This window comes from Gasterosteus aculeatus, chromosome 18 (assembly GCF_964276395.1).
Source record: "Gasterosteus aculeatus chromosome 18, fGasAcu3.hap1.1, whole genome shotgun sequence".
Classification (NCBI taxonomy): domain Eukaryota; kingdom Metazoa; phylum Chordata; class Actinopteri; order Perciformes; family Gasterosteidae; genus Gasterosteus; species Gasterosteus aculeatus.
In genome coordinates, this window is record NC_135706.1 from 8,497,302 (window position 1) to 8,523,734 (window position 26,433).

General features: G+C 46.0%; 1 protein-coding gene across 1 annotated transcript in view; it reads left to right on the plus strand.

Annotated features, from left to right (window-relative positions):
• Window positions 1–25,422, plus strand: part of fut8b (fucosyltransferase 8b (alpha (1,6) fucosyltransferase)) — a 66,311-nt gene extending 40,889 nt beyond the window's left edge. Inside the window, exons 3-10 of the mRNA XM_040160709.2 lie at window positions 2,608–2,726; window positions 3,749–3,911; window positions 7,522–7,636; window positions 12,596–12,833; window positions 17,132–17,378; window positions 21,819–21,995; window positions 22,133–22,283; window positions 23,564–25,422. Coding sequence (XP_040016643.1) covers window positions 2,608–2,726; window positions 3,749–3,911; window positions 7,522–7,636; window positions 12,596–12,833; window positions 17,132–17,378; window positions 21,819–21,995; window positions 22,133–22,283; window positions 23,564–23,902 — 1,549 coding nt within the window. The 3' untranslated portion in view covers window positions 23,903–25,422. The remainder of the gene's footprint in view (window positions 1–2,607; window positions 2,727–3,748; window positions 3,912–7,521; window positions 7,637–12,595; window positions 12,834–17,131; window positions 17,379–21,818; window positions 21,996–22,132; window positions 22,284–23,563) is intronic.
• Window positions 25,423–26,433: the final 1,011 nt, after the last annotated feature.

Genomic DNA, 26,433 nt, shown 5'->3' on the forward strand with positions numbered 1-26,433 from the left:
GCGACGTGAAATCAAACGCCCAGTTCAGATTTTTTTTTCTTTTTTTTTTTTTTTAAGGCAAATTGCGTTCACGTAGCCTGCTTTCATCTACGCCTCCCCGAATACTTTACATCTCCATCCATATGCATGGCTTCCCAGGTCAGCGCATCGGGTTTTCTTTGAAGTGGAGCAGATTACATTAAATCGAACAGCAGAAATATGGATGAGTCACAGTGCCACCCGGGCCGCCGACAATCAAACCGCTCCGCCCGGCTCTGATCGCCGTGTGAACTTCACTGGTTACCGGATGAGGGGGGGCGGGAGCCCGTGGAGCAGCCGTACCGCCATTTCAGAGGAAACTGGGTCGCACGCTGATCCTCACCTGCTTCTGTTTTTTTTGGGGGGGGCTCAGTGCTGTGGCTCATCGGGCCCTGCTGCCATAGCTCGTCTTTTAGTCCGCAGTATGTTACAGTTTTAGCAACACTTAAAGCCCCCAGGGAAATGATGTCATAGTCTGCCTGAACAATGGAAGGGTGGGTTAGGGTGTGGCCTGTGGGAGATCGAGTTGATTATTGTTTGAACGGATTGAGCTACGGGAATAGAGGTAATACTCGAGGAGGAAATTGAACTGGGTCTTATTTCAAGAGATCTGGGACAGGAAGGTGGAGTGAGCAGTCACAGGTTTCCCAGAGAGAGGAAGTGTGAACTTTAAGGCAAATGTATCCCCGTGATGCAAAACGTGTGTGAAGGTTTATCTCCGTCGATCATTCCGTTACATAATCATTCCTTTTCCGTAATTTCTCCGCCTGCTCAGTGAGTGCGCCGTTAAGTCGAAGGCCATGGCTCCCCACTGATGGAGGCTTGAACAGAGAGGAGGGTGGGGGGGTATGCAGCAAGACGGGTCGATGCGACTCCTCTTTATGCCTGCCAGCGACTGCTGTTCCTCACTCATGGAGCAAATTGAGTTTGCATGCCTTGATGACTCATTAGCATGGCCTTTTGCAGCATTTCCCCGATGCCCCGGTGCATTCAAACATATTCTATTTGTAACGTTTTTGTGTAGAGGAATTTATTGTGCGTAATGTCAGCTCCTTGTTTGTTGTTGGCTGATTTCACGTGTATGTTCTATGTTGACTTGTGGATGCATTACATGCACACGGTAGTGTTCATTGTTCATCGACAGTGTTTAAAATGTGTTTTTACCCATGTTAAATAGTTAACGAGGCAAAAAAGCTGGCCCAACATAATTTGCCATTTTGTAAAAATCAGCAGCTGTGAATTTGTACCATAGTTTGCCTCCACAGTGTAAATGATTTACTGTTTGCTACCTTTTATACATGACATGATCTTTTTAGTCCTACAGGGCCACCTCAGGCCTCAGCACACATAGAGTATGAACAATAATGAAAGGCATTTCCCACTCTAAATTGAAAATAGATATTGTATCTATTACAGTTAAAACCTTGGTCCATTACATTTCAACAAGCAGGCGTTCTTAGTTATTGGGCAAAGTCATGGGAGGAAATGTTTTTGAATTACAGTCACAAAGAAATGTAATTTAACTGCCACTCATCTCCATAGTTTGACTCTCATTACAAAAGTCCTTGGGTAGTGAAACAGGTTGTAATTACTGGATGTATGGTTCAGAAGTAGACAGGCTGGACCGTAAAATCACATGAAAAATGATTCTGTGCTTTGTGGATCGTTTTAAAAGAGGACTGTTGTCTGTTGTAGTCCAGAAATGAGAAAAAAACATCGGACAAAGCATGATGAACATTCTGTGTGTCTCTCCAAACTCCTCATTAGTGGCAGTTTAGAGCAGGTGTACACCTTCAAATGAAGCAGAATCCTGCAAAAGCGAGGCCTGCAGTATTTATTGACATGTTTTATTCAGTGACTGTTTTTTGGGGGGGATGGTGGAAGCAGAAGTTCAAAGTGTTTTTTTTCCAAGTTGAAAACCTGGAGCCAAAGACCAGAGACCAGATATGGATTCACACCAGCCGCGTTACTGAACCGCACGAGTGCCCTCTTCCTACTTCCCCTGCTTCCCCACCCATGTCTGAACTTTGCCTCCCCTTTTATCTAAACCACACCAGTGTAGTTGGCTTTCATCGTCTCGCATGGCTGTGACGCAAAACAATACCGACCGCTTGACACGTTACTTTGAATGTAATGACAGGGTTTACAAACGGTCCAGTAGTTTTACATAAAGTTGAGATATGTCGTTGAAATTAACCAGTCGCTAAGAGTGTCAATGAACACAATCTTTGAGAAACCTATTTAGTTTTTTCCTTCCTTATTACTTTATAAAGTAATAAATCGTGATGGCTTCTATGATGGGAAAGCTTTTGTTGCCATGTGTGCGTGTGGAATTACTGTGCTCTCAATTGGCATACATACAATATGCAAAAGAAATAAAGACAAGGAATGTGTATATACAAAAACAAAAAAGAAATATTTAGCCACTATACAATATAAATATGCAAAAGTATGTATACACTTAAACAATATGGGATGATGTTTGATAATTACTTCTGCATCATTTTTCTGTGCGCTTTCATCTCTTTTGCGCGCCCTTCCTTTGCACGCTCAGCTATCACATCCTCTCCCTGTGCCTTCCTCCCCCAGGATACCAGAGGGTCAGGCGGAAGCCGGCTCCCTGGCTGCGGGGAAGCTGCGCTCCCTGGAGGACCAGCTAACCAGAGCCAAGCAGAAGATCCACAGCTTCCAGAAACTCACTGGGGACGGTAAGCAGGGCAGGGCCATGTAAAAGGTCGCTGGGAAGGACTTGGAAATATGAAAGGTAGAGGGGGGGGGGGGTGACTGTGCTGGCCCTTGTGAGCTTTTGCCCGCAGCTAGAAACTCCGTCTAGTCCGCTTCTAAACCTGCTGTGGCTCAGCAGTGGCGACGCCGGCGAGCGGGGTTATGAGTGTATTTGCCTGCTCAAAGCGCCGTTCAGAGGGGCAGCAAAGCTTCCGGGTTGAGCGCGGAAATATGTGAATGAAGTGCATGCGGGCTGAATGCCCCAGTGGCAGAATGGAGGAGAGAAAAGGGACGGACGGAGAGAAAATAAAGAAGGACATGCGAGCGGGGAGGGCAGCGCAGGGTCAGCCTTTCAATCTTGCCGCAGGGGAAGAGAAAGCTAAAAATATCCTGCAGCCTTTTTCTTTTCTTTTTTTCCCCGGTGAGTAGAGAACGTGGAGTGTAAGATACAACGGTAAAAAAATAAATATACAACCACAAGCACCTTCTCTTGCTCTCGGCTGTCCTTATCTTTCGTAGATTTTTCTTTTTTCATTTTTTTGTTTGTTTCTCTCCCCAGAAACCAGAGCAGCCAGCTGTGTTATCGATGTGCGCTGCTCCAGATTGTTGGACTCGGGTGGGGTGTAGAGTTTCTTCCTGTTGTCGGAACAGTGGGAGAAAAACCCATGAGACAGAGAGCCACAAGACAAAAACAGTGATCAAGCGCTCTTTATTGAGGTCAAAGCAACACCCAGGGACAACGAATAATAGATGACCATTTTAATGGTTATATTCCAAACCCTTCCCTGCCCCCATTAGCCTATTTAGACTTGTTTAATCCAATGCTGCACATTCTTAAAGACCTCTTGGCGGTTTTTAAGCCTCGTTCCTCCGAGCCGCGTTCCCGTGGAGCTACTTTGAAGTCCTCCTTTCTTTGTTTAAGATCCTACCTGCGCGCTAAATGTGAGCGCTAATGTGAGCCGCTCTCTCTCTCTATCTCTCTTTCTCTCGCCCTGCAACCTTGCAGGCCCCGGTCCTACTCAGGAGGAGCTGCGGAGGAGGGTGGACAACGGCGTCAAGGAGTTCTGGTACTTTGTTCGCAGCGAGGTGAAGAAATTGGCCAACGGCGAGCTCAGCGAAAGGCTGAAGTATGCAGACACACTCCTGCAGGACCTGGGACACCAGGAGAGGTGAGCATGCAGTTGCTGGAAGGTGGAAATGTGGCACAAGGGTGTGAAGAGAACTCTGATGTATGTGCCAAAGCTACCGTTCCTGTTCTTATGGGAACCAGGGTTTCCTCCCTTAGCCAAAAGTCAGGCGCATCTGGTCATTTTGAAACCCCAAAGTTGGCGGTGGATGTGCGTTTGATTCTCTTAGCTGTGTGTTGTTTCTTCAACTTAAGACGCTCTCAGCAAGTATTGGGAGAGTCATTCCTTCAGGATGTATTTCTTATCAATACATATCAACCCTTGTACACAGTTTGAATGATTCTTAAAAACTTCCTTTAGCTTAACAACTATTAATACATTTCCAAATCCTAAACTAACTAAACTAACTTCAAATGTAGAGTTTTGTTCTTATCTTAAAGACCAGACATTCACCTCTGACAAAATGATCAACAGATCAGTATTGATGATGAATGTAGTCCTCAGTTGATAGATTTGAAGTGCTAATAGTTGTTTGAATAGGAAACAGCTCAGAAACCATTTTTTCCTTGTGGATGTTGATCACAGCGACTGTTTACCAGCTCTGCCTAGCTACGATGTCCAAAGTTGACACATTTGACAGGCGAACTTGAAAGCAGCAGCGCTGAGAAACAAAGGGCAAAGGTCACGGTCACATTCTGTATGTCATCTAGATGGCTTTCACCCGTCTCAATGAAGAAAGGCCCAATCACTTAGCCAAGTGCTTCATTGTAATCCTGCCGAAGTGGCTTACAGGGCCTATTGTCTTTGCGTTTGCTGCCTAAGCAGCTTTCCAGCGACTGATTCCTCGCTCTGTACTCATGGGCATGCTGTCAAGCACACACACATACAGTCCCAGACTTTCGCATGTATTCACTCTGCTCTATCTAAGCCCCACAGGGTTCTTCGTATCAGCTGCAGGCCAGAGGCCAGCACAGATAGGGGCAGAGGTGGAAGGAGCAATGAAATGTTTGACTTGTATGAAAGCGAAGCGCCCTCGTTGAAATTCTACTCAGGGTGTACGGCCCTTGTTGCAAACTTGATTCCCCAAGGGGAATAAAAAGGCTTGCAACTTTGCGGACATCCCAGGGTAAAACAATCCGTGCATGATGGAGAGCTTTTTGTTTCCACGTTTCATTGACATCTTGATCATTCAATAAAGAACGAGACAATACATTTAGGAGAATTCATCCACACAATGTTGTTAGGCATTATAAACGCAAGTATAGCTTGACGATGACGCTGTTGTGTTGTAGGCAGAGCCGTACATGAGAACAGGTTGAGAGATAAAGATTAGGTTAGGGAACCTCAGTTTGCTGTCTACTTTCCACCCAATGGCTCACATCACGCCCTCGACAGACCAGCACTCTATAGTGAAAGCATCCACATCCTCCCCCATCCTCCCCCATCCTCTCTCTCTGCCTCACATGAAACCTTGTACATGCCTTCACCTTGTAAATGCTCTCCCATTGGTGCAGCACCGGTACTCAGAAAAGCTGTGCTCTGCTGCCAAACCCCCCTTCCTCTCTTCCCCCCCACCGGCTACCGCCTCAGCGTCTGCAGTCTGAGCCAATCAGGAGCCCTGGGGAAGCCCACGAGCTTCACACACTGGCTGCACACACACACATTCAACAGCACGCACACACCCCAGTGCACATGGACATCAGGGCTATGTATTGTCTAAAAATGTTGTGCTTATGTGTGCTGTGTATTTGCATGAATATATGCATAAGAGCTCTCAGTCACACAGGATGTGACTGATTTGGGTCAAAGAAGTTGACTAAGCTTGCATAAGTGTGTGTGTTTGTGTGAGAGAAAGACGCAGAGTGTGATGGGTTTGCGTTTCGCCCCGTGGCTGCGAGTATCGGAGCTCTCGGGCACGTCTGTGAGCGGATGGTCACGATAGTTGGCAAGTGTCAGACATGACACAAATTCGCCGTCAGAGGCGTACCGATGGCAGGCTTAATCCAAAACGGAGCTAAACAACCAGAAAGACGCTGCTGTCATCAACCGGCTTGACAAACGCATCACTTTTTTTCTATAAACATCCTGAAAGCGCGATGAGCCTTCGGGAACGTCAAACACACACACACACACACACACACTGTGCCGCTAACATATGCCGGTGGAGGTTCTTATCTAAAGCCCTGTTTAATGTGGTGGGAACTTATGTGGGAGTTTTACACAAACCACATGCCAGGGCAGGAAATAGTTCTCCACATGAACCCTGATTTGGAATAGAAATCAGCATCAATTCTTTTAGGTCGCACTCTAATATGCAAGTGTCTAAACTGAGATGTGTAAAATATAAGTCCATAGATTGTGTCAACATAGCTGTTCATGTTACTTTCCTATTTGGAAATGGAGAAACTGTCACATTATATTGTGTATTTTCTGTACATATGTTCTGATCCAGTGAAGAATAAAGTGCAGTCCAATCATGTAAATCCACAAGTTGACCATAAAACAGCCACACTGATTGATGATTGATTTTAAATGTCTCAGTTGTCTAGGAAAACCATAGATTAAAAGTATCTGAAAAAAAACCCGAAATGATTTTACAAAGTATAGACACCATAGAAAATAAATCCAGAGATTCTGTGATACAGCCTTCATCCAAATAGAAGAACACAAACACAGGCAGCAGGAAGATGCTTCACATATTAACAAGCAGCCGGAGTCAGAAATTCTGTTTTCCTTTTCTGTGTTTTGGATGTGAGATGTGAGAGTGTGAATGTTATTTTACACTCTCACATCTCACATCCAAAACACATTGTTTTCCACCATCATGATTATGACACATAAATATTCCACTCTGATCCCCTTGACATATTGGCATGCAGACCCGGCAGCCGCAGTACACCAACGCCGTCCTATTTAACCCAATTAAAGTGTGTGAAGTTTGAGACTAGTTGGACTCCGTTCCCCGGTTGCTGGAAACAGAAGATTACAAAAAAAGAAGGTTGAGTTCAACCGGTTGTAAAGTTTCCTTTGTGCATTTTCTTTTTTTAATTGTTAATAACAAGGTCAGCGGAAGCCTTCCATCATTCTCCCTGAACAGGCAACAGCTAATTTTCCAAACTAGACCATTCAAAGTTGAGATCTATGTATCTCTCAATCACTCACTTTCCTGGATGGAAATCCTGCCGCACGCTTTCCTTCTCCTCCTGCGCTGCTGGTTTAGCTCCGCCCCTCTTGCCACAGACTCCTCCCACAAGAACGCTTGGTCAGTGCTCCTCGATGTATGGGACTGACGTCCCACGTCACTGTCAGACTGTCAGAGAAGGTGGGCTGCACGTTGCTGTGAATTACTTCCAGTGGGTGTGTTCTAATCCGTTGGAATGACAACCAGTCTTCAGACGTTACCCTCGCTGTCAAAAGGATGACGTAAATCATCTGAGATGTTCAGTTGCTGCGACATCTGCTGTTTAGAGATGTTTACAATTTTGATGTGATGTGGCCAAACATTGTCTTTTTTAATGAGATAAAAAGAGAACTGTAGATCCTGGAGGTTCTTTTCAAAGATTATTAAGTAGCAACCTCTCAGATAGAATTTCTTTTCTAATGGATATAATATATGAACATTTACAGTTTTGAAATGTGCATGTGTCTGCAGATCCATCATGACGGACTTGTACTACCTCAGCCAGGCGGACGGAGTCGGCGAATGGAGAACGAAGGAGGCTAAAGACCTGTCCGATCTGGTCCAGAACCGGATCACCTACCTACAGGTATCTATGGACCCACCTGCAGCCAACTGGACTTGCGCTCTCTTACTTACACACACACCGCTTGTACTGTAGACACAAGCGCATGGTAAGCATTTACGTGAATGTTTCCCTCACAACAACACGTTACAACTTCACGTTTACCTTTTTGAGGACATCCTTCACAGTCACTTGTCTCACACGCGCCACCCATAACTGTCGGCATCAATTTGCACAGGGAGCAAGTGATTGGTGTGATAGCAAACCGTCTCGGCAGTTGGATCTGACAAGCAGGGTTCTTGTTGCTTGTCAGCGATTTAGTGACACACGCACGCCAACGGCAAAAGACAGACACACAAATGCAGACTTGCAAAAATGACAGATGCACACATATTAACTCCGGCTAAGATAGAGGCGCGTATGCTCACAGCACTCGTGCACATCCTGAGACCCACGACACATACATGCAACCCCTCCTCCCGGACCGGCTCCGGTGTTGCCGGGTTCCCGGGCGGCGCGGCGCGACACCGGGCCCTGCAGCATTAATGAGCCGGTGTGTTTGATGAAGAGGACCCAGTCAGTCTGGCTGGGCGGGGACAGCACCACTAACAGCTGCTGTCACCACCGCTGAGGGATCACACCGCTCCACCAGCTGCTGTCACTAATTCATCACACACAGACGCACACGCCGAGTCGCGTGCAGATGGATTCGCCCGCACCTACGAATGCAATTTGGCGCAGGCAGACACAAAGTCGAGAGATTGATGCATCGGTTGGTATGCAAAGAGATGCCCTCTCTTGTGCGTGCGTGAGTGTGTGTGTGTGTGTGTGTGTTGTGCTCACCCTCTCGCTCACACATCTCTATGAACATACACTGACAGACTCCGCCCTCCAATCCTGCTGCCTCTGCCACCCGCACCAGCCTCTCCCTTCACTCCTGGCTTAACTAACTCGTTCTCTGCGTCCGCTCCATCTGTCCACTCACGACGGTCACCGATCAAGGCCGGCTTCCTCAGATGGCTTTCTTTTGAACAAGCTTTTCATCTATCTTGGTATTAATTATTAGTGAGGAAGACGAGTATTTTTCGATCCAAAAAACAATGACAAAAACATTTGTCCCTCAATTAGCCTGTTCAGTATACTTGAATGTTACAATGTGTGAAGAGGCTCTAATCAGTAGATTTAAATTACTATGAGGAACTTTGGCTGGTTTTAAAACGTATCTTCATTTAAAACTATATGACCTATAAAAACTGATGTGCACCTACTTGTCACATGCTGAAACCTGGCTAGACCGCTTGGCGTCCCCTTTCCAACGCACTTGGTAGCCCAGCCCATCGAGTGATGGCGCTCCCAGATAGTAAAGGGTGCCTTTACCGTTTTTCTTAATGCTTGTCATCGGTCCGATTTCCCGCGGAAGCAAACAGATTTGCGGCTTGCCGGTTACTCAGAAAGGCCTTCAGCTCCGACTCCGGCTTTGATCACCTCAAAGGTGATATGAGAGTGTTGTGCTTATACGCCTCGTTGAAAGTAATTCCGTTTTTTGTCATGTTTTTTTGACATGTTTTTTGACACCTCCCAGAGTAAAATTCAGAGTGGATGGTTTGTGGAAAGACGAGAAGGAGAGAAACGGGTGTGTCTGCATCATCATTTTGACACAGAATAGGGAACCTGAAGTCAAACGTGGTCTTCTGCACTGTGTGAAATTTCTTCATTGCACAGGCTCATGATTTCCACAACTTGTCCAGTGCGCACATACATCCTTTCTGTGACTCCCTCGTGTAGGTAAATCATCTCAGTCCATTAGTGGAAAAGGCAAGCTCGGCAAGAATTAAATGAAATATTCAAACCAAGAGGCAATTAGAAAATGCAAAACGTTGAATAGCTTTTACTGAGAAATATTACCAGCAGTAAATGGTACAAAACCAGGGCTTGATATAATAGAATTAGAGTTAAGATCTTCTGATGTGTAATATTTGGGTTTTCTCTCAGTGGAGCTCAATGATAGTTGAGCGTTGTGGAGCTTTTTGCTCTTGCTAGCAACTTATAGCAAATACAAAGTATTTGTAAATGATGACATTATTTCCTCTTCATGCAAAACAAAACTGTCATTACAGGTGGTTTTCCATTGAATAATAAAAATAACCGTACTATTTTACTACATTATACTACATTACTATTTCTAGTAAATAGTAAAAACAAATGTAGTTGAGTTAGGCCTGGGCGGTTACGTTAGATCAGAAAACAATTTATTGCAAAGTCTGTCAAGCCTCTGGTGGCAACAGCCCCAACAAGCTAACAGGCTAACGAGCTAACACTCAGCTACCGGCCTCCTCTTCGGGGTCAATGAATGAATGTGTTTACTCGAAAAAGCTAAAGTTATACAGACACATACCGGGATACCGTCAGAATCTAAATACGGTGATATGGATTTTGGGCCATACCGCACAGGTCTAAGTTGAGTTATGCTTCAGATACCTTGAAGCGTGAGCAGCATCTGCCGCTGTGCTTTAGAACTTGGCCATCACAGTGGATAGATACTTGAGCCTGACACACTGTTTCTCCAGTGGTTCTCAACCAAATTCCACTGCACAAACAATACCATTGAGGTCTTTCTGGAGCGGCTGCCTCTTTGTTTCACACTCAAAAAGCAAAGCGTAAAACGGGCACTTAACCTATAACACAGAGCGGTACTCAGGAGCTGCCTATGTGCACGCATCTGCCGCCATTATCCTTGAACCCAGTCTGTCAGCGCTTCGGAGTCTTTCCAGCCTCATCATCATCATCATCATCAACCAAGGGATCCAATTGCGGCCTCAGCGCCACATGGCTCACGCCGCGAGCGTGCACACATTCCGGCTCAGGTGCCAAACGCTGTGCATCATGCATATTCTTTTGCCCCTGTCGATTATTAGTACAGCGAGTTAGCTATTCTCACCCACGTGAATAGCTTTCAACTGGCCGCCTGTAAGGCGGGAGAAACACCTGCGCAGCCTCGTCTTTTCAGCGGGTCGGGGGCCCGCGCTACGCCTCCGCAATGGGATTGAACAGCAGTGGTCGTAATCAGTTTTTTTGTTTGTTTTTTTTAAGCTTCTGTCTTATTTTCCAACGCGCCTCTTTCGTACTGCCTCTGTCCTTGTTCCTCATTTCATGTCCGCCGTGTCGCTATCCTCTCATCTCCTCTACTATTCCCGTCCCCTCTCGCTCCGTCTCCCTCTCCCTCGCCTGGCAGTGTGCGATAGGCAGCGCTAGCCGCTGGCTGCCGCGCGGCCTGATTACTGTGAACTATCCACAGCTGCAGCAGCCTAATGAGGAAAACACTCCCATCAGCCGGTAATTGCTGTTTAGGAAGCCGGTTGGCACCGGCGTTGCGCCGTGGCTCCGACCGGCTGCCGAGCGAATCACAAACCGCCCGGCGGCGCACCGACAACACAGCATGTGTCGCTCTGTTGGCTGGCGAAAATGAAGAATCCTCGGTTCTTTCCCCGGTGCCTCTCATTTGGCGTTCCTCCCCTTCGAACTGTAAGATGTTCAAGCTAAATTAAGCATGATGAATGAGAGGGAGTGGAGTAGAAAAAGGAGGTAGAGAATGGTGGTATGAAGATGGAGGATGGCAGAACATGGGGAGGGGGGAGGAGAGAGGTGAAAGGTTACTAATCAGGCCGACCGCCCCCTCTCGGAAAAAACTGCTATCTACAATAAAACAATGTTAAAGAAACTCCATTTGGACTATTAGAAAGAAAGAAACTAGAGCAGATAGTAGGCGATTAGACCGTTATCTGGTCCTAGAGACTATGAATTGGCAGGCGATCTCTGTCCTATTAGAAAACAGACACAGAACATAACCAAGCGCTGTCTCCATGTGCACAGATTGGCAATCAAAAAAGGGAAGATGGAGAAAATCCTGGCAGCCAAGAGAAAATAGAACATGTGGCCATTATTCGACAGTTGAGGCTGTGACAGAATACATCTCCTACAATGTCCTACATCTAAGGGAATATGGAGCGTTTACTTTAACAGGCTCAACTTTAATTTCCGATTCCAAAGAGCTTAATTGCCTCTCAAATTAAAAAGTACTCCTTGGAGAAAGTGACTTGGCATATCTTACTGCCCAGAACATATCAACATGCCACAACCAGAGGGACTGTGAAGGACACACGCATTCAGTGTAATGTCATCCGCATTACTGTGATTACTGAGGGAATGATGCTGTTTTCTCCATACTATTCATTAATGTTAACTGGAGATCCTTTTCAGTATGGCTACTGTACCCCTTCATCACACAATGAAACAAACACATGCATAGGATACAGTAAGCCCTATTGTGGTTTAAATTAATTGTTTCCGACTTAGCCTGCGAATTAAAAGGGGATAAATGATGAGAGTACAGACAACACCGGGGATTAATGAAGGCTTGATATAAAAGGATAAGGCTGGAGATTGTTCCTATTGCCAACAAATACCAAAAGACCAAATCCAAAGAATACATCTCTTTATAATTTCTATCCTCCCCCTGTTATTGGCTCGCTGGCCCACTGGCTCCTACTGACAACTTGTTAACAGTATCCAAGAAATATGCCACTTAGTGCAGCGGTGGGGGTTATTTATGCGTTTTCATAAAAAACATCTATATCGGGCTTTGAATACACTGACAATACTAGTTACCAAAGCCTAATACAAATATAGAACATTCTTTAACAACAAGAAGGAAAGAAGCGGGGGTCGGATGGAAGGAAGATGGGAAAGGTAGTGTGAGTCATTTCCATGGCTGTCATCTAGGGAGAAGAAAAAAAACTAGAAGGTACAGAGAGAGAGGGAGACGCGAATCGAGAAACAGGCATAAAGTATGAGTATGAGACGGACAAAGGGAACAAACAAAACCATATCAGCCATGTGTTTATTACAAGTCCGAGCGCAGGGCTTTGAGAGATCCAAATAGAAGGTCAAGCAATAAAAAAACATTCCTTCCCGTCCTCCTCCCAGAACCCCCCTGACTGCAGCAAGGCGAGAAAACTGGTGTGCAACATCAACAAGGGCTGCGGTTATGGCTGCCAGCTCCACCACGTCGTCTACTGCTTCATGATCGCCTACGGCACCGAGCGCACGCTCATCCTGGAGTCCCACAACTGGCGCTACGCCCCCGGCGGCTGGGAGACCGTTTTCCTGCCCGTCAGCAACACCTGCAGCGACCGCGCCGGGGCCACCACTGGACACTGGTCAGGTAGGTACCAAGGTTATTATCGTTAACGAAAACTAACAAAAAAACGAGATGTGATTTTTTTTTTTTCGTGAGGTCAAAGTATGTAGTTCATATTTACCTCATTTTCCTTTGCTAATTTGTTGTTGGCCATTTTGCTTCCACGGAGGGCGTCCTCTGTGACCTCTAACAACCTCTAGAATACAATATTTACACCACTTTCTTCCAACAACAGTTTCCGATTCTCTGCGTTGATTCAATTTCCTCCAGTGGCCACAGATGGTATTACAACGGAGAATCTCCTGTATCCCAAAAACAAAGTTCCGCAGAGACCACTTTTGTAGAATAGAGACATCTGTAAAACTGTTCACACGTATACACGTGTGCAATTATTACTCCAAATGGGTTACATCTGTGTTTCAAAAGCCCCAAATACTTTTTTTATGAACGTTGTCCCACGTTTGTGTCGTGTCTTGGGAACGAGAATGCTTCCTTGGTTAAAGCAACAGCGGTACATGTGTAGAATACACTGTTGTTCAATAGTTTTGGGTCAGTCACAAATGTCGTGGTTTTCCCAGAAAATAATTTAGTTTTTTAATTGAATTGACTCTTCTCCACCACCCGAGGAGCCCCAGACCATCACATTGCCTCCACCAGGCCTAACAGACGGCATGCAGCCGTCCTCCAGCATCTATTTGTTTGGCCAGTGCCTCACCCACGTCCTTCTCTGAAATCTAAAATCCGTCAGTCCTTAACACTTTCTTCCAGTCCTCCGTGTCTTTTTGTTACTGGCCAGTCTGAGACATGGATTTGTCTTTGCACCATCCCAGAGTGGCCTCTTCCCTGTTGACGCCTCTGTACGCCTTTGTAGACGTGTCATTAAAAATCAGCTGCTTACGTGTGCGGGATATTTCTATGTGACCTCAAACTTCCACCGTGTTCAAGGCTCAGCTAATTTAGTACCTGGTATCGACACACCTTGGACTGGCGATCGATGCGCTTGTTAGGGGGACATACGTCTCCCTGTCAATTCACAGGCAGCAGAATCATTGACGAGTGAGATTGCACACAGTGGATAATTTAACGGCATATGTTCGTCTGTTAAGCTGACTGGGATGATTTTGAGGTTTTACTAGACCATGCCTCTCCCCCTTGCATTCATGTGCTGATCACTGCATGCAATCAGCTCTACGTATTTCTCCTATCGCTTCATTTGACTCGTGCTCTCCCTTCTCATCTGCTGCTCCCTTAGTGCATTCGCTTTCTTATTCTCCTGCCTTTTCATCCTTTTCCACTATCTAGTATCTTTCTCGGGTGTCTGTTTTACAGACCGACTCCTATGGACCATGCATACCATCTGACTGCTCCCAGTCAACAGCACAAGAGGCCTTTCAGCATTCTGAATTATTCTCCTCGTGGGTCTTGTAATTAGCAGGGGCAGTTCTTTCTGCTAACAAGCATAGCATAGCTAATGTAAGCCTGTTGGGTTCCTGGCTACTCCTGTGGTCATGTCTGGTTTGTTTACAGGCTAGGTACTATACTCCTTGGCCACAAAGGCACACCGAAGCCTTGGATTAATAAAGAGATAAACAATGAATGTCTCATGGATTGGAGTGTTTTCCCGTGCCAGTACAACTGATGCATTTGGATATGTGCCTGAATTTGCAAGTGTTACAGTATATTATCTGTGTTTTATTGCTATCCATGCAAAGGGCTCGTGGTGAAGTGTGTGCATTGTCCCAGGATAGCAGGGGGCTTTGCAACTTAGAGACATTTTTCTCTTGTTTCTCATGTTTTATCATTCCTCGTTAATACCACCAGTGCTATTTCCTTAATTTTGTGTTTATGTGTGAAATCAACATTATTGGTATTTGTTGGTTTTATTTCCAAAATACCGAAATAATAATCGTTAATATTTTTTAAATAAGTTTGATAATATGACTAGGAATCTTAACAAGTCCATTAACCCATTGGTGCACGTTGCTGTTTTACGACAACTTGTATGTTCAATGGACAACATGAGAGAGCTTTTGGCGCGGACTAAATTCACAAAGGGGAGACTTGTCTCCTCGTGGAACAATGCTTCGCTGATCAAAGAGCTAATTTGCCAAAGAGAGTATTCCTTTGAGCTTCTCGGTAGAGATATTACTGCCTTATGAGTGAGTCAGAGAGCAGCAGAGGAAACATAATGTCCCCCGCCATGTAAAGGCTGGAACAAGAGCTGTGCAAGTTCATAAACCTCATCTTATATGTATTATAAATGGAAAGGCTCCTTACTTTGTGTCTGCGTGGTGCCACTCTTTCTTCAGCAGCTGTGTTAAGTATGTATTAGATAAGTTATGCATCACAGGCTTAAAACACAGTGCAGGAATTCTGTGTCGGTTCAGGCCCATTCGCTTTGAGGCGCATGGACACTATGCCCACGCTTTGTAGTTGGGAGGAAATTTAACAGAGCTTTGTGATCTAATTAAGTAGCTTTGGGAGGCAGACATGCTGCATCTTAGGACATTAATGCCAGGCTGTGCAGGCCTCAAAATATTCCCCCTTATGTGAATTATGCCAATGATGTTATATAAGCAAAGACAGGCATGGGAATCATTTTTCTGTTCAATATTTGATGCTTCCAGTCATTTATATTCAGCTCATGTTCAGGCGCACACGCACACACAAATTGAAGCCTCTGTTTCCGACCTTGTTTTTTCTCTTGGTTTTTGTATGTACCCTTTTTATCAAAGGCCACTTTTAATGGCTCATTATGCCATTTAGTTGGTAGCGTGTTGTCCATGTGCGTTTGCAGCTGTCTGCGGCAGTTAGAGAAGCCGCTTCAGTCTAAAAGAAGCCGGGCCTCCAACTTGTTTTTGTGTAAATCCGGGGTTTATTCGCACGCACGCACGCACGCACGCACGCACACACACACACACACACACACACACACACACACACACCCCGACTCCTTGGGTTTTAAGAATGAAACCGAGTGAAAGTTTTGTCTGCCAAGCGTACACCTTCTGGAGCGATGAGATTAGCTGGGTCTCTTTGTGTGTGTTTGTTTGTATACATTTGTTATGTGCTGTTTATTCGTATTCACGTCAGTTGTCTGTTTTTGATCATATTTTTTTTCGGGGGGGTGGGTTCTGCCGTCGAGCACACGCGTGTTCATGGACAGTTGGCTGTGATCTGGCAGTGCACGGGGCCGTCTTCCCCCCCCCCCCCGTCCAGGAAGATGACCTTTGCAATCAGCCCAATGCTCAACCCTCTGCCTGCAGCTTCTGCCAAGCAGCACTGTCTCTGCTCAATGCCAGACTCCCCCATCCACTCCCCCACCGCCCCCATCCTCCCCTCCTCCCCTTCCAATCCAGGTCCTTGCAGCAGCCCTTGGCCCTACGCAGCCTTGATAGAAAGGAGCTTAACTTGGCCTTTAAACGAGGACAGGCAAAGAGCAGTTGTCAATCATAAAAGCTGGATTTGTGGGGGTTGGGAGACTTGGATTCATGCGGGTAACAGAACAGGAGGGAATGCAATAGGGAAGAAGAATGATACTGAGGCATCTGACTGCATCACAACATCATGTTCTTTTTCTTTTTGACCAAGTAACATATTGTAGAGTAATTGGTTCAGTTAAAAAGACACTGAAAGGTTTAGTGAACCCAAAAACGTTGGTCAGTGTTGTCGTTGGCGTCGTTATTTGACTCTGCTGTCTCCAACCTCATTATATTTAAGAAAGCATAGTTATCTTCAGGAAACAGGAATCATGTCAGAACATAAAAAGACCTTCTTAATCCTACGGAAAGTTGTTACAAGGTCACTCTAGAACATTTTATTTACATAGTGAAAATCTCAAAGGGCTTTACAATCTGCCACTCCTTATATCCGTAGAACCATGAGATAAGGAAAGTGCCTGTACAGGTTTTTAACTTGAGTAGGGCTGAAATGGTCAATCTGCACAAAATAATTCACCAACGACTTTGATAATCCATGAATTATTTTAGCTGTTTATAAACCGTAAATATCAAACATTTGCTGGTTTTATCCTCTGGAATGTGATTATTTGCTGCTTTCTCCGTCGGTGTTATTTGCAAACAGAACCCCGTTTGCCGTTCGATCTGTTGGCCTGACAAATCAAGCGGTTTGAAAACATGAGAGCGTTTTCTCTTGTTTCTGACATACAAGTCAATCAATTGTTGAATTGCTAAACAATGTTTGCGTCAATGATAATGAGCCCGATCCTCAGCTCCGTCCCCAAACGAGCCGGCCTGTTACAAATGCTCAGTATGTTCTGAATAACGAGTAACACTCGACCTTCTCCTCTCTGAACCAATTAGGAGAGGCCCACGATAAGGACGTCCAGGTTGTGGAGTTGCCCATAGTGGACAGCCTCCACCCGCGGCCCCCCTACCTGCCTCTGGCCATCCCCGAGGACCTGGCGCCACGCCTGCACCGCCTGCACGGCGACCCCTCCGTGTGGTGGGTGTCCCAGTTCGTCAAGTACCTGGTGCGACCGCAGACGTGGCTGGAGAAGGAGATCCAGCAGACCACCGCCAAACTGGGCTTCAAACACCCCATCATCGGGTGAGGACCCTCGACCCCCGTCCCTCCTCAGTGGGGCTCGCTCGGGCGTTTATCCTTTTTCTGTGCTTACGAAACACTTCAGTAAGAGTGGCTGTGTGGCTGCAGCGTCTCTCTGCCGTGACGTTTACTAAGGGCTTTGCAATCAAAGCAAACTGAAGAAAACAAAGACTTTGCCTCAAGGGCCTGCAAGTGGGATAGAAACCCTGCTGTGGGTGAGTTAGGAGGTTGAGTGGTATTAAAAGTAACTCAATTGGATGAAACCCTTTAGTTTGGCAGATTTTCTACCTTTTATTCTGCCTGGAAGGCTTTTGCTTTATTATTACGGATACAGCCATATTATATACTATATTCATTAAATAAATGCAATCATTCGTTCTTTTCAAATATTAAGCTTTGTTATATTCTGCCTTGTTTCATTTATTAATGTCCCCATGAGGGGTTTGAGTCTCTAGCCAAATGCAATTAAATGAACACTGAAGACCTCCTCATCAGATATTGGTGCGAACGCATTTGCATAGCAGGCAAAGCAAAACCGTCTCTGACAGATTTATATAAATCAGTGAAACCAATAAAGACGTGAAAAGAGAAGGATATAAAAAAGTGAAAAAAGAAAATGCCCATGCAGCTTTCTTTCTTTAAAGGATCAGAATGGCTGTATTCTGTATTGTTCTTATTACCGTTGTTATTGTAGACCTCATCCTGTGGGAATACATGGATATACACTTACTGCATCCAATAGATGGTGAGATGTTTCGTGTTGGACTGGTAGGCTGACCGACATCCTCGAAGAAAGAGAACTTCCTCATTGCACAACGGACAATGTCCACGTTTCTCCACAACACGCCTCGCCGTCTTGAGTGCCTCCCGATTCAGCAGGAGAACGGCTTCTCAGAGATGGATTCGACATATTTCGACAGTCCTTGTTGAACTCGACGTGCTGTCCGCCGGCCTCTCAGAAATAACTGCAGCAGACTTTGAGCAGGACTTCACACCTGGATCAAATACACTTTGCAAATCCTTTTTTTTTTTAACCCACTACCTAACCTTACAGCGAGTGCAGAGACTTACCATATATTAGGACAATGCCAATAATGACTGCTTATCTGCCTCCCATGAGGCTGATTCCATCTGCCTTACAGTGAGTTGTGCTGTAATCATTTGTGAAAGCAGCCCGGTTGACTTTAATGATTCCCGACACTCTCACCTCCATATGTTCACAGTGTCGTCCTCCAGCTTCTCGCTCTCGCCTTCTTCTTTGCGCCTCTGTGAAAGCAAACCTTACTTTTTCTGTCCTGCTCTGCTTAATTCTGACTCTCTCTTGTTACACTGTGTCTCTCTCGCTCTTCTCTTTGGTTTCTACCTCTCTGCCTTTCATCACCTGGCACCTTCCGTCTCTTTCTTCCAGCTCTTTAAACTCTCCTCCCTTTATTTTTTCCTCAATTTTATTTTTTGCTGTGACTTATCCCAACTTTATCTCCCCGACCCTCTGACATCCTTTCATTTGTGATCGTTGCTCGCTCGTCATTTGTTCATTCGTTTCAGATTGTTCTCCCTCACGTTCCCCGGGCGCTCATCCCTACTTGCAGTTTCTCTTGCTCTCATGGTTTTACGCACAACTCTATCACTGTTCTTTGTGTTTCCCACTCCACAAACCCCCCCCCGCTCTCCTCCATGTGCTCGTATATACCACCCTTTCCTCCCTGCATATCACTTAGCAAAGGCTCACTGAAATGATGTGCTGGGTAGAACAAACTTTTCATCTATTATCCCCCCTCCCTTCTTAGCGCTTCATACTTCCACTCTGCACTGCAACAAAGTGCCTTTGCTATTCTGTCAGCACTGTGGGGGAAGGCAATGTGTGCATGTGTGTGTTGAAAAATGGGGGGGGGGGGGGGGGGGGGGGCACTGTAAGAGATCTGTTGTGTCAATGCAAAAAAACAAGCAAGAGGGTGCGGCAGCATTCGGAGCTGCAGGGGGCGGATGGAGAAAGAGGGAGGGATAGAAGGGCAGCTCGTCCCACGAGCACCCAACAACCAGCAGCCGACCCCCACCCCACCAAAACCACTCTCTCCCCGCTGCTCTCTGAGGACGCGAGACGCAGGGAGGCTGGAAGCCACCGACTGAAAGCAGCCATCAGCACAGCGGCGCCCTGCCACCATTTAATGTGTCCTAATGGCAGCAGGGCTACTCAGAGAGAGAGAGATGTTGCTGCTTCTCTACCAGAAACCACAGCAGCCTCATCGCTATGGCTGGATTTACTATAGATATGTTTTATAAAATCCACTTTTAGGTTTATACCAATATATTGTGTGTATGTGTTCAGTACCAGTCGAAAGTTTGGACACGGTTCCTCATTCGAATAAATGAGAAAGCCTATATAAATATTTATATATATATATATATATATATATATATATATATATAAAATGATGAATATGATTCTAGGTCAGGTATTTCTTCACTAAGAGATCCTCTGGTGAATAACCAGCAACTCATTTTTATATCCACAGTGTATTAATAACTTCCTTTAATGTTATTTATTCAATGTTGTTTTTTTGATCTGTTGCTCATTATAAGAGCGCTTTTTAACAAGAAATTGCGGCAGTTGACATTTTCAGAACAAACCTATGTGCATGGGGACAAAGTAATGTGCAGCCCACCCTAATAGAACACTTTATTTTGGCCTTTCCTTTCATCTGCTACGCCTCTGTAATTTCAGTAACTTAGAACAACTGTGACATTGTTCTGTCATTCTGCAGCAGGCACAGACCCACTATGGTAATTTGTTCTTTATTGTCAGCTGGTCTGCATCCAGAGGTCAAATAATTCATTCAATAGTCAATATATTATTGTCTCTAACAGCCCAAATAAGCATCGGCGTGCTGCGTGTGGGAGGGTTTGATGTCTCTAATGCATGCTTTTACGCCCACCGCTAGGATTGTCCTCCACAGTGTGAATAGTGAGAGGAAAAAATTGAATTATAGAGGCGGTGGTGGGAGAGGTCTGAGAGGGGAGGCCGGGGGAGGGAATAGATGGCTAAGAGCCCGGCGGTGCCCTCAGTGCGGGTCTCCGCTGCTCTGACACACACACAGAGAGAGAAAAGGGTTCACGGGGAACAAAGAAGCAGAAGACATAGAAATGCGTGGGGGGGGGCGGGTGAGATGGACCCTTACAGAGGATGGGAAAGCTTCAAGTCGAGACCTCTGTCTGATCAGAGACACCGGATAAAAGCCTCCGACACACCTTGTAGCCCACTCACCAGCTGACACTCGCACTATTCTTTTGGCTTTCATTTGCCACGTAGGAGCTGTTCCTGAGGGGGTGTGTCCCATTTGTTCCTCTGAACCCAACCTTTTATTCTCCCCCCCCCTCGTTCTCACAAAAGTGGGAATCTGTTCCTCTTGGAATTGAATTTGCTCCTCAAGGCCAGAAGTCGCCATGCAGATATGTTTGGGGGGTTTTGTAATTGAACAGTTGTGGACGGCGTAAAATAGCGTTTCGGCTTCCATCAGTTGGAGGGATGCGTCTGCGTCAGGAAAGGGAAATGTTTTTTCCCCCATTCTTCTCCTCACCAGCAGTGCGCTTCCTCTCATCTGTACAGCCGGGGACAGCAATCTCTCCGTCCTTGTGGACCAAAAAATGTAGTTTTGTTGGATATTTATCTGTCAATTTTACTCTCTCCCTATATCCAAAATCTCTCTCTCTCTGTCACTGCTCACGTTTTATTTTTCTCGCTATTTCTTAATTCTGGCTATTTGATTTTTTTTTTTTTTTGACCTATCATTTTTTTGTTTGTTTTTATACCAACAATTGAAAGATGTCTACGGTATGGCAGTCTAGTTGAAGTCATTTTTAATATATTTCTTTGAGAACTTAATACACATCAACATCAAAGTTTGGACTAGTCGCTCTAAATAAGGATAAAGAAACTTACTAAAGTAATTAAATACAGAACTATGATAAGCTCACAAACATCCTATTTTTTAATAATACACTACATTATGGAGCCTAAATTTAAACTTCAAAGTACATGTAAGCAAAGTGACCGGGACACCATTTCTCCTCCTTGGAAATGTTGAACCACGGCACGACGGTTCTTAACAAAGCAGGGTGGCAGGAAATGTATTCATACTTAAAAGTGTACTGATCCCAAGCTGCTCTGCTTCACGGGACAAACAAACATCGCCTCCCGGTTTAAAATAGGACGTTTTTGCAGCCGACATCAGTCCAGTTGCAATTCACTTTGTCTTTACTCACTTTTCCGATGTTTCTTTGTGCATAATTAGAATAATTAGAAAAGACGTTTGAGGGGTAGAAATGACATCACAGTGGTTGTCTTGAGGGACACCACCACATCTGTGTCCATAGACCCCAGTAGCCGAGAGCGCAGATGCGCCAGCCACCCTGTAACTGTCCGTCCGTGTGCCTGTCTGTCTCTAGAGTCCACGTGAGGAGGACGGATAAAGTGGGGACGGAGGCGGCCTTCCATCCCATAGAAGAGTACATGCTGCATGTGGAGGAGCAGTTCCAAAACCTGGCCAGACGTGTCCACATCGACAAGAAGCGGGTTTACCTGGCCACCGACGACCCGTCCCTGCTGCAGGAAGCCAAGACCAAGTCAGTGTTTGGCAGTGTGTGTCTCCGCGTGCGTGTTGTGTGTGTGTGTGTGTGTGTGTCCAGTTGGTAAATCGTCGTACGTTTTCTCTCTAAATGTTACCTTCTCTGGTTAACGCTGGACTCGTCGTCCCTTCCAGGTATCCAGACTATGAGTTCATCAGCGATAACTCCATCTCGTGGTCGGCAGGCCTTCACAACCGATACACCGAGAACTCGCTCAGAGGCGTCATCCTGGACATCCACTTCCTGTCCCAGACGGACTTCCTGGTCTGCACGTTCTCCTCTCAGGTCGGTCCAGGCTACGCAAAGCGACAACGAGCCGCCTCGAGTACATCATTCACACTGACGGCAGGACAAGCAAACGCACAAAGGGGGGGGAGACCGACGGAGAGGACGGCTGGCACAAAGTGGGACACAAACAACAAGGCTTCTTGGGAAGTGTCTTGTAGGCTTAAATAATACATTGAGACTGAGACAGACCTGTCAGCCAAATAATGAAAGAATAATCAACTAGTTGAAAGTTAGAGCTAAAACATGACTTCCGTGTTTGGGTTTAAAGGCCTGCACAGGATCAGACCGCTTGATGAGTTTATTTCGGAGGAAGAAGGATGAGAAAAAGGCCCTTTGGCCCTTTGACTTGTTTTTCACTGGGGACCGACCTGTATTCTGGGAACAGGATCCGTAAAAGGTTTAAAAATATGTATTTTTACCTGCCAATCGACAGGGAAGCGATGAAGTGGAATAAAAAGAATAATGTTCGGACGTGTGGTAAAGTTATTCTGAATGGACATGAATTGAAAATAAAATACGCTGCCTTCGTCAGTGGTCGTTATCCTGGAGTTCAGTTTGTCCCATGTTGTCACGTGACCAAACTGTTGGACATGTGATCACAATTTTGCTGTTTCTATGAGAACAAAGAGAACTGCATCCACGTATGAAGGCCTCCAGATGAGCCTGAAAGCTCTTTTATCTTTTATTATGAGCTTTAATGTTTGTCAAACTGCTTTTTCCAAGATGTTTGGCTCTCAGGCTCAAAATGTTTTTGCTCTTGAATTAATAATAATAAAAATAAGCAGCATTATGAAATGACAGTTGAAGAAGAATAACCAAGTAATAGATTTAACCTGCAATTGTTACCGTATGCAAAAAAAAGAATTTGCTAAAGGAGTTCAATGTTTTGTGTTAAAATGGTGCGTCACAGAGCAAAGACAATCATCACTTTCCAGTTCGGACTCCGGAACAATTCTAATAGTCACGATCGTGTCATCGTCAACAACCTCATTGTCCCATTTTCAGCCCCATGATTCAAAGCCTATTTTTCACGGCTCTGACATTGCAGTGGCATTTGTCGTCAATCATTCTGATCATCTCGGCTTCTAAAGTGCCGTTTTACTGTAACTTATAATGTGCCGTGATCAGGCTTTCTGCCAGCCCTGAAAATAACGCCGGAGCCTCATATTTCCTCCCCACACTGCGAGGATCTGACTCGCCCCCCCTCATAGCATGTTCCCTTTCCTTATAGATTTATAGATCTAAGAAAATAATCCCCGGCTGTGTTTCCGTCTCAGGTCTGCCGCGTGGCCTACGAGATTATGCAGACGCTGCATCCAGACGCTTCCTCCTTCTTCTATTCCCTGGACGACATCTACTACTTTGGAGGTCAAAATGCCCACAACCAGATCGCCATCTACCCCCACCAGCCGCGCAACAGCGAGGACATTCCCCTGGAGCCCGGCGACGTGATCGGAGTGGCCGGCAACCACTGGGACGGATACTCCAAAGGCATCAACCGCAAACTGGGCCGCACCGGCCTCTACCCTTCCTACAAGGTCAAGGAGAAGATCGAGACCGTGAAGTACCCGACGTACCCCGAGGCAGACAAACTGCTCAGCTCCCAAAAGAAGTAAAGGAGGTGAAATGAACAAAATCAAATAAAAGAGAAGGCGCGAGGATAAAAAAAATAAAAAAAACACATGCGGACTCCGGTTCCGGGGGAAGGGGGCTGAGGGGGCTGCTTTTGTACAGAGGAGGGTTTGCGTACTTGGTGCGCTGAGCTGGGAAGAAAAGAGAACGGCTGCACCCGGGGGTGACGGCAATGAGCACGCACTCCAGGTGTTAATGAGCGCGCGTGTGTGTGTGTGCGCGTGTGTGTGTGTGTGTGTGTGTGTGTGTGCACTTGTGTAAATGCCCGTGCGTGTAACAGGTCAAGGGAAGACCTGCACCCTGCTACGCCCCCCCCCCCTCCCCTGCCCGGTGCTCCGGGTCCGTAGAGATGTAGACATGAACGTTGATTTTATCTAAAGCAAGAAGAGAACAATTCAAATCTACACGACTGACCGAGCTCGCTCCTCCTCCGAGACCAGACTGGGACTACTGTTGGACTCGCACCCCCCCGCCCTCGCCGAGTGAGCTTCGAATCGATGCCCGAAAAAATGATGACAAACTGAGGGGGGGGGGGAGAAGTGTTTTGATTTTTATTTAATTATTTTCAGTGGTTTTGATTCTAATCTTGCCTTTTTCCTCTTGTTTTTACTTTCTTTGTTTACTGAATGTACTGTATCCTCTTCTTGCCATGCTCACCACTGACACCCCCCCTCACCCCCCCCCCCTCCCCCCACACACACACACCCCTTTCCTCCTGCTCACTCCACTCACTGTGCTTACTCCATGTCGTCTCTACATGTGCAATTCATTTTAAAACCACATTGTGCTTTTATCGAGTGTTTTTAACGGTCTTAAATTTGTGCGTGTGGGGCTTGTGCATTGTATACTGTACAGTGTGCGTGTGTGTGGACGGACGCGTGCCTGCGTGCGTGATCGAGTGTGCGCGTGTGTGTGTGTGTGCGTGTGCGCTGTTTTAAGTCGGGCCACATCGACGATGGGCAGCGTGCGTTTTTTTAAATTCTGGCTTTCCCCCCGACTGAGTAGTGTCTGTGTGGCCAGCAGGAGACTGGCAGCGATGGGGGGGACTGTCCCCCCCCCTCCTCCTCCTCCTCCTCCTCCTCCGCCCCCCAGCACTTGGAACAATGGTGAAGTCCAGTCACTCGGCTGGGGACCTCTAGTTAACAATGGTGGGGCTGTGTGGAGTACGGTGAACTCATGGTGCACACACACACACACACACACACACACAGACGTCAGAGCCGTCCCGAGGCTCACCAAAATGAAGCACTCCACCGGGATGATGTCCTCATCTCCGCTGTCCCTTCTGTCCATCTCAGTGTTTGTTTGTTCTTTTTCTTCTTTTTTTTTTTTACGTTTAACATTGCTGTTTTAAAATAAATGAGAAATGATACCTATGTTTCAAAATAATGATGCTATGTCATATCAAACTCAACGTCCCCATCATGAAGGCTATTTTTTTCATAACTTATGTTCTTGGGCATTGTCTTTGATAACCACGGATCGAATAAACTTGAGAAACCAACAAGGCGTTTTTTAACTTTTTCAGTCGGATTCAGTTCGCTCCTCCGTCTCTGAACCGGTGACACCAGCTGGTTCAATGAGGCTGAACGCGCTTCAACTGCTTTACACATCTTCCAAACTGGGAAGAAAGGCTGATTTTATTTTATTTTTCATATTTGAAGAGTTCATTTCCTAAAGGGTATCCATCTATTTTAGAAGAGTAAAAGTCGTTACTTGAAGTTCATCTTTTGATATCTCGTAGAAAGGTCGAGCCCTGCCTCTGAGATCATTTTGGGCATTCAGGATGAGAGGCGCACTCCTAACTTTAAATAAATCATTCAGTTAGTGTGAATCCATTTTCTGTTCATTTCAGAGTGAAAATCTGATTTTACATCCCAAGCTGAAGACCCAGATGAACCAGAGACAAATCGTTCATTCGGATATTCCTCCTGACGGCTACGGGACATTTCTCCTCCGGTGTCCTCCTTCCTACCTCCTGCTTCCTTCATGTGACCTCGCTCTGTGTGTCCTGGTTACTTTCTCACTCAAGGGGCTCCGGGACTTTCATTACAGATCCTTCTTCAATTCCAACGCGGATCTGCCGGCTTCAGCGGACAACCCGTAAGGGCGCTGGTGTGGAAATGAGATGTTTTTGCTACGTGCGAGTAGGGGAAGGGAAAAAATAGTTTTATTGTCTTGTTTTTCTCCTCCCGCCTCATAACAATCCGCAAACCAATTTGGCCCGCGAACGACAGAGCGTCGGTAACGCACGCGGCGCCTCGAGCGGCTCATCGAATGTCTCAATTCAGGGGGAAAAAAGGGCTCCCTCGTGGGCTTTTCCGAGCGCACGCGCTAACTAGAGGCCACTTTAATTAAAACGCTCTGGTTGCTGTCACAGTGGCCTGCAACAAGCCGCTTAAAGAGAGAGAAACGTTAGTTCGGTTAAATATTCCGCTAATTGGAGCCGTCTCCTGAAGGAGAACACTCGGGGGGGGTTTTAGCAGGCGGCTCGGGGGCCGCGGGCCTCACCACA